The 15407-nt window shown below is 37.1% G+C and overlaps 1 protein-coding gene across 9 annotated transcripts in view; it reads right to left on the bottom strand.

Moving 5' to 3' along the window:
* RUFY3 (RUN and FYVE domain containing 3) overlaps positions 1–15407 on the bottom strand; it is a 67893-nt gene that overhangs the window by 20708 nt on the left and 31778 nt on the right. For all 9 annotated transcript variants that reach the window (XM_045532425.1, XM_045532426.1, XM_045532431.1 and 6 more), the window contains exons 2-8: positions 9183–9356; positions 8244–8361; positions 7268–7369; positions 4507–4630; positions 3674–3735; positions 2023–2088; positions 1125–1194 (exon numbers count right to left, since the gene is read on the bottom strand). In XM_045532425.1, coding sequence (XP_045388381.1) covers positions 1125–1194; positions 2023–2088; positions 3674–3735; positions 4507–4630; positions 7268–7369; positions 8244–8361; positions 9183–9356 — 716 coding nt within the window. The remainder of the gene's footprint in view (positions 1–1124; positions 1195–2022; positions 2089–3673; positions 3736–4506; positions 4631–7267; positions 7370–8243; positions 8362–9182; positions 9357–15407) is intronic.

The following is a 15407-nucleotide window of genomic DNA, read 5'->3' as shown; positions in this document are numbered from 1 at the left end:
TATTCCCAAAGCCAGTGGGATAAGATTTTAAGTATCATATCCATAAATTAAAATTTTAATATATATATAAAATTTAAGAATTTTCATCCAAAAACGAAGCCCACAGAGCTGAGTAATAAGGAAGGCATTTTAAAATTAGAATGATGAAAATGTTCATTCTGAAGAAAAACTGATGAAACAGCACCTTTCTGACAAGTGCTTTAATTTGATTTTATTTAAACCAAATTTATCCCACTGTATGTAACAGGATCGTTATAATTAGAAATAAAGAAGATAAACATTTTTCTACCTGGGAAATTTTATTTAATATTTTTCATAGAAACAACTAATGCTATTTAATGAAAAAAAACTCTGTAGCTTATCCTTTGGCAAGTTAGAAAAAAATATCTTTATTAATCAGAAGTAAAACCTGGGGTTGTTTATCTGTTCTTATTTTAGGGACTTTTCTAAGAGTTTTCACACATACATCTATTTTTAATCTGATCTTCAGAGAAATTATGAGGTTAAAAGGGAAGTAGACTGTAAACACCATCATCTGCCAGTGACAGAACTGGGCCTCTCAATGGTCAAGTGACTGACTTCCTCAGCAGCACATGACATAAAAGTAGCATGACATGTAAGCAGGGACGACTGGTCTCCTGACCCCTGCTCTCTGTCTTATCTACCTCACTGCCCCACGGAGGAAACAAGATGGGGGGGTGGAAAGTCTGCCAATCTGGAACACATAAATCAATGCCTGGCACATACAAACCTCTGTCTAGCTCTTGTACCTAAATAGTGTCAAAAATGTTTTCCAGAATGAATAAATGATGAATATCATGCTATATGCTAAACATTTACTTTAGGCTAGCCCAAACAAAACATTCACACAAAAGAAACCAAGATACTTGACCAGCCAGGTAAAGGAGACCCCTGCCCACACAGCCTACATAGTCCAACTGTGTAAATGACACCCGTGCGACAAGCTGACTGGCCATTCTAGTCAGAACAAGGAGTTACGTACTATAGTAGCTATATCTGAAAAGTCAAATCCTTTATTTCCAAGGTTGCGTAGAAGTTACTGGTTCTACTAATGCACATTATTAAATTCTGTAAGTCAATTAAAGAATTTCCAAAACACTTACCTCCTCTGTCAGTTTAGTGTTGGATTTTTCTAATGCATCTACTTTTGCCTGAAGGTTATTTACAGTAGCACTATCAAGAAGAAAAAATATAGGTCACTTTTGAAAAAAGAACAATATCCTCTACCTTGCTTTTTAAACACCCATCACACTTATCATTCACTGTCTAATGTCCACAATTCTCAGTAGACTTACAGGCTCTAAGTTTAGAAAGGGCTGTGTCTGCCTTACTTGCTATGGCTTTGACATTGGAGTTAGAATTCAGTAAGTATTTGTTCAATGAAATGAAAGAGCTAATGGACTACACAGTAAATTTTAAGGTATGTGATAATCACAGGCTACATGAATTAAGTGTTTACACGTACCACTTGGGTTTGGTATTTGCAGTTTCAGGCATCTAGTGAGGGTCTTGGGAAGGATTCCCTGCAGATAAGGGAGGAGCTACCGTCCTCGGTAAATTAATGGCAGCAATGGTGAAGAAAGGGTAAACTAATACTATTGATTCAATATATAAATGAGAAATGCAAGGAAGCAAAGAGATACGATTAATCTAAAGGTACTAAAGTAGTGAGTGGTTTACCCAAGATCAATCCTGAAACTTGTGGCTATATCTACTGGACCCAGAGGGCTGCCAGTTTGAATTGCATATGTCACATTATTTAAAAATTTGTAACTGAATGTATTTAATCACCAGAGCTATAATTAAATACTGATCTTAACTGTCTTTCACTAAAGGTTACTAAAACAGTTAAATGCCATTTATCAGGTGCCTAACTCAGTGCCTGGCAAGCAGGAATTCTAGATATGTTTGATGAGTATTGTCAGAATTTATCCTCACTGCTCATCATTCTGCCCTTCCCTTCTACCTCAACAATTCCCAAGTAATGTATTTATTCATTACTTCAGGTGTCTGTTGAGTTCCTCTACATAGTTCTTCTGGTCCAGAATTGCAGTAATCTGACCATCTCTGTGGAGGAAAAGGAGAGAAAATAGAAATAAAATAAATAACATTAGGAAAACCAAGATCCTGATCTCCGCCCCTCCAGCTTTTCATGAAACACAGAAAAAAAATTGTGGCAAAGATACACTGAACCAGATGACAGACTTGATGTATAATCCCCTTGACATATCAACCAGAAAGACTTAGATGTTTAAAATGAAAAAAAAACAAAAAACAAAAAACACCACATTAATAAAGCACTTGTTATAACTTACAAACCTTAATAATTTAGGTTATAGGTAGGATGTTATAATCTATCAGAAGCATTTAAAGGATAAAAATGTTCTTCTTGTTAGTTAATAAGTTTTTCAGTCCAGGCGCGATGTCTCACGCCTGTAATCTAGCACTCTGGGAGGCCGAGGCAGGAGGATCACTCGAGGTCAGGAGTTTGAGACCAGCCTGAGCAAAAGCGAGACCCCGTGTCTACTAAAAATAGAAAGAAATGATCTGGACAGCTAAAAATATATACAGAAAAAATTAGCCGGGCATGGTGGCGCATGCCTGTAGTCCCAGCTACTCGGGAGGCTGAGGCAGAAGGATTGCTTAAGCCCAGGAGTTTGAGGTCACTGTGAAGTAGGCTGACGCCACGGCACTCTAGCCCGGGCAACAGAGCGAGATTCTGTTGCAAAAAAAAAATAGGTTTTTCAGCTTTGCTAGTATTATTTATAGTAATAATTTTCCATTTGTCTTAAGAATTAAGTTCATTCTAATGTAATACAGTTGTTTTCAAAGGCTACATATTTGCCTTTAAATGCTGTTTCCATTCAAAGTGAATGGTATAAAAGGCTTTCATAAAGATCAAGTATGTTTATTACTCAAGAAAATAAAGTGTGGAAAAAGGAGGTTCATTTCTAGAACCAACTAATCTATAATAGGGAAAAGTTAAATAGCCAGGCTTTTCAGCTGAAAGTCAAAATTAAGGCCATATACCTATACAATTACCAAAAGAACAAGTGACATAATCTTAGCTTAATATCCAAGGTTAAAAACATCAGACTAATTATGTGTTCAACTGCTAAATTTATAAAGGGCATAAAGTATGCTTTTGATCTCTAATTACTAAGTACCATGATGAGTATTTTTTAAACTTTTTATTTTGAAATAATTTTAGATTTACAAGAAGAGTTGTACAGGTAGTACAGAGTTCCCCTATACCCTTCACTCTGCTTCCCTAATGTTGATATTTTACATAACCCCGTCATGCACATTGCAAATTTTAAGCTAACTGATTATTGATGAAAATGCAATCCCTCTGGTCACAACGACCATGTTTTAAAACCCCACTATAAGGGATGGGCAATTGGATACCGTTTATTAATTTTTATTTTATTTGCCTTTGAACCACATAGCAAGAAAGTTACTCAACTAAAAACTCTTTTAGGATTTAGCAGTAGGCATAAGTATTTTTGGCTAGACTTTATTAAAGCTGTATCATCAGAAATTCTTTCAGCAAGTCTGTTAAAACAGTATTGTTCTAAACTTTAAATACCACCAAAGACAAAAAATACTACATCAGAGAAGAAAAAAGAAACCTAATTTTCTTTGTACATACCCTTCACTACCTTTACTGCTGTTCCCATCCTTGAGATACATTGAAAAATCTATAACTCCAACCTATGGGGGAGAATTTTCAGGATTAATATAAATTAAATGCTTTTTACAACGCGTGACACCATGTCTCTTTTTAGGTACTCAAAAGAGTAATATAATCATGACAATTAACAGAAATTTATGGTGAAAACTTAAAGTTTTACTTTTAGTGTTTGAGCTCAGGAGTTCGAGACTAGCCTGAGCAAGAGCGAGATCCCGTCTCTACTAAAAATAGAAAGAAATTAGCCAAACAACTAAAATATACACAAAAAATTAGCCAGGCATGGTGGCACATGCATGTAGCCCCAGCTACTCAGCCAGTAGGATCGCTTGAGCCCAGGAGTTTGAGGTTGCTGTGAGCTAGGCTGACACCAGGGCACTCTAGCCTAGGCAACAGTAAGACTCTGTCTCAAAAAAAAAAAAAAAAAAATTGACAAGGGCTGGAAGTAAAGATTCAAGATTAAATCAACAGGACTAGAAGACCAGATCATGACTAGGAGAGTCAACATAATACTTAATATAAATAAGGTTTAAAGTTCCTTTATATATGTTTATACACATACGTGTCTGTATATATGTATATATGTGTAACAGGAATCACAGCCAATGCATAAATAAGCCAAGTTGAAAGGAAAAACAAACATTTTTAATATTCATATCAAAGTTAAAGGAAATCCTATTCATGACATAGAATCTCTCCCTGACCCCAATTTGGTTGGTATAATCTAATCAGGCCAATTCTGAGCTAAAAGAACTCAGAGTGACACATTTGGTAACTGAGTATCTTTCCCATACCTGAGAGTCCAGATCTTCTCCTTTCATACAGAAATTGGCATCAATGACATTCAGACCCACCAACAGTCCAGCAATTATGGCTCCTTCTTCTTCCATCATGAGAGCATTGGGTTCATAGAATTCACTGTAAGAGAAATCCACAAAATTCTTTACTGTAATAAAACCCCCAATATCCAATGATGTAATCATGAGTGAGACAAGGAAAAAATGCTTGCTTCAAGGTTGAATATGGTCATCTATGATAATAGTGAAAAAGGGGGAAAAAGGCTTTGATAGATATTTTAGGTTAATAGCTGCATGAATAGATCCCTTAGATAACAGTCTAGCTAAAAGAAATGTGATCAGAATGGTATTGTGGTTGAAGTGAGTATTCAGATTTTTCTGACATATTTATATTTATGATGCACCATAGAATAATTTGACAGTTTTTTATGCATCTTAAAACATGTGTGTGGTTTGCTTATCCTGATCAGGAAAGAGACCATTACTGGAACCCCAGAAATCTGCTTTTTCTCTCTCTCAATCACCACCCTCACTTTCCCAATGTAACCACTGTCCTGATTTCTATCACTGTAGATTAATTTTACCTATTTCTGAACTTTATACAAATGAGATCATATATACATACTCTTTTGTGTCTAGCTTCCTTTGCATAATATTTTAGTTATATGATTCGAATATATTGTATGTAGCTGCAGTTCACGTGTTTTCCTTGCTGGACAGCATTTTATGGTAGGAATATACTACAAGGTGTCCATTCTATTGATTGTTAATAGACATTTGGGTTGTTTCTAGTGCATTTTTTTTGGACAGACCTAGGAGTGAAGTTGCTGGGTCCAAGCAAGTGAAGTTATGTATAAAGAACTGCTCTGCCCAGTTCACAAGACTGAATTCATTTACTCTCGGGCTCTGCTAGACAAAGAGCTAATTCTTCAGACACCACTTAGAACCACACGATTTTGATTAAAGACACTCCCCTGGCAGCTACCTGTAGCTTGAACACTCGACCCTACACTATTTCAAGGCTTGGCCCTGCAAAGTTGAGCTTTCCCTTTGTGGTAATAAATAAGTTTCCCTAAACAGTTCCTATTTCTCTTTCTCTCAATTTGTTAAATTTTCTTAGGCCAGAAAACAGCAATCAATGGCACATGTAACTGCAGCAATATAAATCAATGCTTCCATTAGGATCTGGATGGCTATTTCTTATAAAAATTAGGTTCTTGGAAAATCCAGCCATTTCTTTAAATTCTCTCGTCCTTGTTTTTCCGCTTCTTATTATTTCTGAGGGGAAATCTACTATATTTGAATGTATTGTGGTAAATTTTAATGACCTATAAAGCATATATACAAAAGTACACAAATCGTATATATCAAGGTATTATGATAAAGAGAACACACTTGTGTACCCAGATTAAGAAATAACATATTACCAGAACCTCAGAAGCCACTTTTTGCCCTTCTGCTCTCTATTTACTACCCTATCTCCACTTGGCCAATGGTAGCCTCTTTCTTATCATAAAAGCTTACATTTGTATTTCTCATCTTTATATAAATGGAACAATACACAATGTATTTTCTGAGTCTGATTTTTTTTGCCCAACATTATACTTGAGAGATTAATCCATGTCGCTGTGTATAGTTGCTATATGGTATTTCATTGTATAAATACATTACAACTTACTTATCCACTCTACTGTGAATAGACACTGGGGTCTATTACAACATTTGGGGTAATCACAAACATTGTAATAGCTATGAACGTTCTTGTTCACGTCTGTTGTTGAACATAATTATGCATTTCTATTGGATATAACACCTAGACTTACTGGGTCATAAGGTATGCTTATGGTCAGCTTTAACAGATAATGTTAAACAGTTTTCCTAAATTTCTGTACCAATTAACTCTGTCCCATCAACAGAACATTAAAGTTACTTCACATCCTCACCAACACTTGGTATTACCTGTCTTTTCATTTTAGCAGTTTTGGTGGGTGAATAGCAGTATCACACTGTTGCTTTAATTTGTACTTACATGATGGCTGGTGAAGGTGGATGTCTTTTTATCTTTACTGGCCATTTCAATGTCCTCTTTTGTGAAATACCTGTTTAAGTCTTTTACCCATTTTTATATTTGCTTGTCTGCATCTTTCTTACTGGAACTACAGAGTTCCTTATGTACCCTGAATATGCACCCTTTGTTGAATGTATGTATTATGTATGACAAATATCTTCTTTCACCCTATGGGTTGCCTTTCATCCTTAATCTTGAGGATCTTTCAATGAAGTTCTTCACTTTAACGTGGGCCAATTTATCCATTTTTTCCTTTATACTTTTTGCATCCTGTTTAAGAAATTTCTGCCTGCCTTATGTTTTCTTCTAAAAGTTTCATTGTTTTGCCTCTCCCACTTATATCTATGATCCATCTGGAAATTTTTTTTGTTCTAATTTGAATTTAACGCACATGCTAACTTCTTGTCTTATTGAACCTGGGCACATGCTAACATGCCTTTCCTGTTTTCTGGAGGTAAGCTTTGGCCTGCTCCGGAAAGGACCCCCATATAGGCTGCAGTGACAGATGACACAAATAACATAAAACATCCATTTAGGAGTATACGTGTATAAGGTGTGGGAGAAAGTATTAGTGAAATTGTTATGAATTAACTGTTTCTGATCTACAAAAAATGGCAAATTTATATGATTTAACTTTATATGACATAGAACATACCAAGTAAAGAATAAAGTTCAAGACGGTGTTCATACCTGAGAAGTTCTTTCTTATTGATCAAAGCTTTCATATATTCTGAGAGTTTCTTTTGCATTAATGCCAAACGAAGCCAGGCTCTTCCTCTACCTACTGGGGTCCTACAAAAACAGACACCAAACAACTAAAAACATAAGTAAGAAGCAAGGGCTACAGTGGAACAGATTCATGCTAATGGTTTCCCAGAGTAACAAACACACCGAGATTCTCCTCGCAATTTCTCCTACCACATTCCTATGCAAGGAGGTTAGTGTGGGCTACTGGGACCCAGGAGTGTGTTTGTGATAATTCCCTTGTAAAGAATTACTGAATGTGACTACAAGCTGAGGACAAGACTTTGGGAAGGCGTGACTGAAAATGTTCCATCAGATCAGTATTGGTAAATCCTCATAACTTTAGTGTGGATTATATAAACACCCAAGTACTAATGTGGACACAGGCAATTTTGGCCTCTGATTAAAACTAAACCAATCTCACTTGGGAAGGTGACCACTGTTCTTTTTCAAGTTCTAAGGCAGGGTATAGGTGTCAGATCCCGAGGTTCACTGGTTTTAATCTTGACTCTCAAACCCCATCAAATACATTCTTTCCCCAAGTCAGGTCTAGCACGCCACCTCCCTAGATGGAATCTCTTGAGATTCACTAACTGATTCTCACAAATGCTTTAAAAAATAAGGAAATGTTCCCCCCACAACCACGCTTGACTAGCTTTAAAAAATAAAATAAAAAGATAAAATGAAAAATAAGGAAATGTTTGGTATTTCAACATGAAGACAACCACCTGATGAATAATTATCCCTCAAAGGCGACACTATACCAGTTCCCTCATAACAGTGCTTGTTCATCACACTATACATTTTGAATTGTTATGAAAGAAATTATTATTACAGACATCATTATCTTTAGTCTTACTCTTCAAGGATTTAATTAGTAAGAAGGTTGTTCCAGAGAAATAGAAATCAACCTTAGACTTACTTAAGTCCTGGAAGATCTTTGACACTTGCTGTTATCTCTGCAGCTTCTGGAACAAGCTTTTCTACCAGTTCTAGCGGCCCCCAGAAGGATTTATTTTGTCCAAGAAAAGTTTTCTTCGCTAAGGCAACAAAAACAAGCAATATTTTAATATTCTTTACAACATAAACACTTTCTCAATACACAGACACACACACCTGTCCCATCTATTCAATGTCCTTTTCGGGAAACCCATCCTAGGTTACCAGACAGTTTTAGAATTATTCATGCGTTCAGAATAGATAACATTTTTTGAAAATAAAAAATTCTCTACTTCCCAAGACTCAGTCATGCTTCTTTCAAGAAGAATCTGTGGCCTAGCCTTATAATATAATAAAACATTTTAATAAATGGTACTTAAAACCTTGTGGTATTAATGAAGAAAACAGTCCAGTGGAAAAGAATATGTAATCCAGAAACAGGCTATTGAATATCGGGAAGGGACGAAGAAAGGAAGCAAAGGTGAACAAGACCAGGTCCTGCCTTCAAAAGCTTATGGTTAAGTGGAAAGAGCACTGAAGCAGGAGTCAGGACACCTGAGTTTCAGCACCAGCTCTGCCCCAACTCACTGTGTGACCTTGGGCAAGGCATGTCCCATTTTAGGCAGGCCTACTTCTTCCTGTCAAACAGAACTGGGATGGCCTTTATTACTTATAATGGCTCTTCCAACTCTAACATATAATGAACTGTATTTTTTAAACTCTGTAAGTCCTTTTAAGTCAACCATCACCCTGTTCACATATTGGTTGCATTCCAATGGATTAGTATTATTAACTCAAGCCTCTTATTCTTTGGCTCCACAAAGAATGTTTTCTTCGGCTCCACAAAGAATGTTTTCTTCTTGAGTGTGTATTGCTTAGGAAACAGCTGCATGCACATCTGCATTTTGATGCCATAGCCTACCTTTTAAGCCATGTTTCAGACAGTGCTCCATCACCACAAAGAATTGCTGGAGAGGTGCATAGTCAGAGTCTAAGGTCCTCCCCAGGTTCAGAGCTGATTCAATCAAGCCCTTAATACTCAGCTTGGCCATGTTCATCAGGTTCATGCGTTCGTTAGCCATGAGATAATTAGGATCTGCAGCCAAAGGGGGAAAGGATGAAGCCCGTTACTGGAAGTAGCACATTTTCAAATTCAGTATTCTCTCACCGCGTTGACATTTGCACTGATGGTATAAAAGCAGTGGTGGGTAAGACTGTCAAGAATGAAGGCAGTGGTACCATGCCATATATTAATTTTATTCTTCTCTGCCATGTACTCACTGTGAAAAAAATGATGCCAGTTTTCCTTAAGAATATCCTTGATGAAGCAGTAGAAATTATCTCTTTTATCAAACCTCAAGCCTCGAGTACAGCCTTTTCAGTCACCATTGCCTTTGCCACCACTTAACCCGGGTGCCCATCACAGCTCACCACTGCACTACCTTCACGCTGCTCTTGGATTCCAATCTTGCCTGCCCCCCTCATTGCCTGCACGATGTGTACAGTGCTCTGAAAATAAGCTGATCTAAGAAAAAAGGGTAAAATGCTTAAACAAACTTTGTTCCAAGTATACTATTTGCATTGAAGTATTTATACTAATTAGCATTATTATTTAAACTATACATTAGCATTATTAGTATAATGCAGTACTAAAACTTAATCAACTCCCAGATTTTTAAGACTTAGCATATAGTGTGTGGCTCTCATCAACCAGATAGATAAATTACTTTGGGAAAGAAAATAAGGACCGCATTTTGATGTACTTGCTACCTTCATTTATTGGTGCTTACCCTGCACCAGGCACTGTAAGCTGCTTCTTACAACCACTATCTCTGTCTTTCCTTACAACATGCTGTGACAGAGTCATCAATAGAATGATTTCGCAGGGAAGGAAAAGGAGACTTAGTAAAGCCTCAAACTGCTCTGCCCTGACTCACTATGTGGCCCTGGGCAGGTCACATCCCATTGCAGGCCAATCGAATAGCTGCAGCTGGCTGCTGGGCATAGCCAGAGATCACTGACAGAGCCATAGTCCAGACCCCATTTGTCTAGCTCCAAACCCTGCGCTCCCTTGTTTTTTCTTTCAGAATATTACAGGGGTACAAATGTGTGGGTTACATGGATTGCTTTTGTACTGCTTAAGTCAAAATTAGAAGCGTGCCCATCACCCAGATAGTGTACACTGTACCCGTCGGGTGTGATTTCACCCAGCCCCTCCGCCCCCAAGCCTGTGCTCTTGACCACTATAATCCACTTTCCAATGAACTGATGACTCCAAATAGAGTTTATCCTGCCCTCCTCCTGACCATTCTTTTGCACGATTATCTTATTTACTTATTCTCTAATTTTATCATTTAACTATTCTCCCTTTTTTTCCGATGCCGAAGCAGGACCACAACAGTTCAGTGGTCCAAGGTCAAACAGTTTATAAGTGGTAGAATTTGGAGTTAGATCTGACATGAAAACGAATGTTCTTTTCATTATGCCACGTGTTTGCTCCCAAACATCAAATATATCTAACTTATCAAATTTCTACTAAAAACTGAAAAAGACCTAGAGCTCTATGAAGTATTTCACCTCTTCTTAGGAGAATTAAAAGTGCTAATAAAACTAAGCTTCCATAATACAAATAAACCACTTAACACAAAACAGAGACTATTTTACGTAAACCATTACAAGTAATTTTCTTTACACAATATTCTTATTTATATCTGCTTTCAAAGTTAAATGAGCAGAGTTAAATGGTTAAATTCTAAACTAATCTTCTCCATTAAGTTTAAGGACTTACAGACTTAAAATTCCAACTATACAAATCTTAGTTTGTTGTAGTGTTCTTTGAGGTGGTATTTTTAGAGAAATACTTCATATGAAAGTCAGAATTGGTATATATTATCAATAATTCTTTCTTGCATATTAACAAATGTTTTAGGGCCATAGCTCAAATGTGGCTCTCTTTGCTGATGGTAGATCAACTTGTTGAGGATGGAGTGAGTTCACAAGGGGACAGTGAAATACACAAAAAACTTCTCCCGAGAGACAGCCATGAAGGACAATTTTATCAGATATTAATTTCCACTAATTACTGGCATTTACGTATACTCTCGTGTTCTGACCTCCTGTAATTGCTGGAACAGAAGAACAGGGCAGGGGTGTGTGGGTACGAGTGTCTGTGGAGAGCTACTGGCCTTCTCACTTAATGCCTCCCAAGACGTGGCAGGAGACTGTGGTTGGAGCTGGACAACTGCCTGGCCACAAGGTAACATTCACTCTGGCCTCCAGCCTATAGACCATTAACTCAGGAGCTAATAACAAAATTAAGCAATGCTGCTAGCCAAAGTTTATAACCTTATTCCTAGTGAGAACTAGTCACATGGGAAGAGAGAGATTTGGATTAAGTTAAAAAATATCATGCTTTGAGACACAGTTCCTGAAGTGGTGATAGGTTTATATACCAACCTGTCTACATTATCACATCTTGTTCTTCTTGCAATCAGTAGCAGAAATGTTTAAGACATCTGGTTAGGGTCTGGAATGCATGGATTACAGAGAGATTAACTAGTCTATGGGAATTAATTCCTAATACCTTGGACTCCATTAGTAACATGCTATAACCTATTTAAACTAACCTCCATCATGCAAGGATGTATCAGGATAGAGCCAAAAAATAAAAGAACTAACCTCCATCAAACACAAAACTCACCCATTCTTTAGAAAATACTATTCTCAACCTTGGCAGTATTGACATTTTGAGCTAGTTAATTCTTTTTTATGGGGGTCTGTTCTGTGAATTAGGTTGAGCAGAATCCCAAGCCTTTAGCCAGTAGATGTCAGTAGCACCCTCCAGTTAATGACAACCAAAAATGTCTCAAGACATTGCCAAAAAGTCCCCTGGGAGGCAAACTCAGGTCCCTCCTTGTTGAGAACTACTGCTCTAAAATGAAAGTCAAACAGAAATTAGGTACAGTAATCTGACGAGTAGACACATAAGAGCTTAAAAGGAATTCACCCCAGTTAGAATGACTATTATCAACAAGACAAAAAATAACAAATGCTGGTGAAGATGGGGGACGGGGGAGGGAATTCATACACTTTTCATAGGAATGTAAATTAGTACAGCCATTATGTGGAGGTTCCTCAAAAAACTAAAAATAGAGCTACCATATGCCCCATCAATCCCACTACTGGATATTTATACAAAGGAAAGGAAATCAACATAGCAAAGAAGTATCCGCACTCCCATGTTTAATGCAGCACTATTCACAAAGCCAAGACATGAAGTCAACCTAAGTGTCCAACAATGGATAAACGGATAAAGGAAATGTGGTATATATACACAATTGAATACTATTTAGCCATAAAAAAGAATGAAATCCTGTCATTTGCAGCAACATAGATGAGCCGGGAGGACGTTATATTAAGTGAAGTCAGTCAGGCACAGAAAGGTAAGTTCTGCATGTTCTCACTCATACGTCGGAGCTAAAAAAGTTGAGCTCACAGAAGTAGAGAGTAGAACTGTGGTTACTAGAGGATGGGAAGGGTGGGGGAAAAGAGGGAAAGGTTGGTTAACAGATACAAAATTACAGCTAGATGAGACGAATAAGTTTTACTGTGCTGTAGCACTGTATGGCCACTAAGGTTAACAATAATTTATTGTATATTTTCAAATAGCTAGAAGAGAGTATTTTGAATGTTCCCAACATAAATGATTTCTAAGGTGACAGATATACTAATACCCTGATTTGATCATTACATATTGTATACCTGTACCAAAAGATCACTCTGTGCCCCAAATATGTGCAATTATTATGTGCCAACTAAAAATTTTAAAAGGAACTTACTGCTCATTGTTAATTAACACAGAAGTTCAAATGAGTATTATTTAATGCTTACTATTAACATTTTTGTGTTGAATAGTATTCAAGAGTGTGATTACTTACAAATAATTTTAATTGTGTTTCCTAGTTAGTACTAAATTAAAATTACTGAAAATAATTAGCACTAAAAGGAATTATCATTTCCATTTTGTAATATTGGCTACTACTAATGAATATTAAATCATTAACTTGCTTTGTCATAGGACAAGAAAATTTTCTATTCAATTGATTTGTTGCTTGCCTTGAGTTAATATGTAAATATAAAATAATTTTGTAAAACTAATCTATGCTACTAAAAAGCACTGTCACGACTCAACAGAGCATGGAAGGACTTCTGAGGGGCAGGTCAAGTTCTGTTTGTTGCTATGGTGTTGATTCTGTGAGTGTTCAGTGTGTGGAAATTTACTGAGCTGAATACTTATGTCTTTTTTTGTGCATTTTGTATTTTTAACTATAAAAAGAAAAAGATTTTGTTATGTAGGGTAGAAAGTGATTTTAAAAAATGCGTGACTTTCACAATGTCATTAAGTCAAATTTTTATGAGAAAAATGATTAAATTTTTAAATTTTCACAATGCTAACTTAACACAATTTGTTTTTTCTTTTGAAGACAGAGTCTTGCTCTGTTGCCGGGGCTAGAGTGTAGTGGCATCATCATAGCTCACTGTAACCGCAAACCCTGGGCTCAAATGATCCTCCTGCCTCGGCCTCCCCACGTAGCTGGAACTACAGGCATACGCCACCATGCCTCCTAATTTTTCTATTTTATGTAGAGAAGGGGTCTCGCTCTTGCTCAGACTGGTCTCAAATTCCTGGCCTCAAAGAAGAATCCTCCCGCCTTGGCCTCCCAGAGCACTAAGATTACAGGCATGAGCCACTGTTCCCGGCCACATTTAACACTATCATTCCAATACAGAACTTTCATTCAGTTACAAATACTGAACACCTAACTAGGTGTTACTGTGTTTAGTGCTAGGAACACACAGGTAAGAGACCTAGTCCCTGACATCAAAATGCTTACTACTGATCAAATTTGGTTAATACAGACTTGTGGAAAACAGAACAGGGCAGTGGACAGGGAACATTTAAAAGTTCAGGATAAACATTATTATCTTTGACAATGATCAATTTCATTCCAGGACCAAAAATTTAAAATGTTTTTATATTAAACAAAATATACCCACTCTATGGAATCAAATGTAAAGTTTCCATATTCTTTAAGGCTAAGATAGTAGACATGAAATTAAGTCAGGGTTTCAGGCAGGCTGTAAGTATAATATAATTCCCTCTGATTACTGGGGGTACTTCTGTGGAAAAGTCTGAGAAGCACTGCAGATACACTGCAATGAGAAGCCTAACAAAGGTATACCCAGGATACTATGGAATGTGCATGGAAGAAAGGTATCTGACCTGGCCTTTAAATTTAGGGGGGAGGTGTGTGTCGGTAAGTTCTCAGAGGATGAGACTTCTGAGTTCAGTCTTAAAGGACAAAAAGAAATGAGTCAGGTTAAGGAAGGGGTAGGAGTTGAGCTGTGAAGTGAGTAGGATGGAAGGAATAGCTTGGTGAGGGCATAGAAGTATGAAAGAACATAACACGCTCAGAAAAATAAAACTGAAAACGTGCCAGGGGTTTAAGATACATATGAATAAGTGTTAGAGATGAGACAAGAGAAAGAGGAATTAAAATCAGTGAAGATTTTAATGTGAAATGTGATGTCAACAAATTTGAATTCTAGAGAAGCCATTTCTAGTATCCTTCCGGAAGACGGACAGAAGGGTGCACGAATTTCAGGCTGAGAAGCAAGTAAGGGTCAACCATGGTAGTTGAGGACAGAAGTGACAAGAGATGGAACTAGAGCAGAGGGAGCTATAGAAGAGGGAGTCAGCTCTGACACACACTCTAGGGTAGGATGTCAGGATTTCGTGACCTGACTATCTGGATGTGAAGGAAAAGGGAATCAGAAGAATGGACAGGAGTTTCCACATCACTAGTTTTGGTGATTAGGTGAATGGTGGTGCAGATCACCTTGGTGGGGAATACAGCAGGCGCAGTAGACTAAAGACATTATGTGCAGGTGACTACAGTTATAACACATTACATTGACTGGTTTTCAAATCAATATTCTTTCAAAAGCATGTGACTCTTCATGGTATCTAAGACTACTAATTTCCATACGAGGGTATTTTAATAAACTTTACAGAGTCATGTGGCTCATTTAGTTAACAGCAATGTCAAAAGTGAACCGAAAGTCATAGATATAAGTGATGGTGAGT

This window comes from Lemur catta, chromosome 19 (genome assembly GCF_020740605.2).
Source record: "Lemur catta isolate mLemCat1 chromosome 19, mLemCat1.pri, whole genome shotgun sequence".
NCBI classification, from domain to species: domain Eukaryota; kingdom Metazoa; phylum Chordata; class Mammalia; order Primates; family Lemuridae; genus Lemur; species Lemur catta.
Note: the sequence above shows the minus strand (reverse complement) of the source record. Positions and strands in the feature narration are given on the sequence as shown.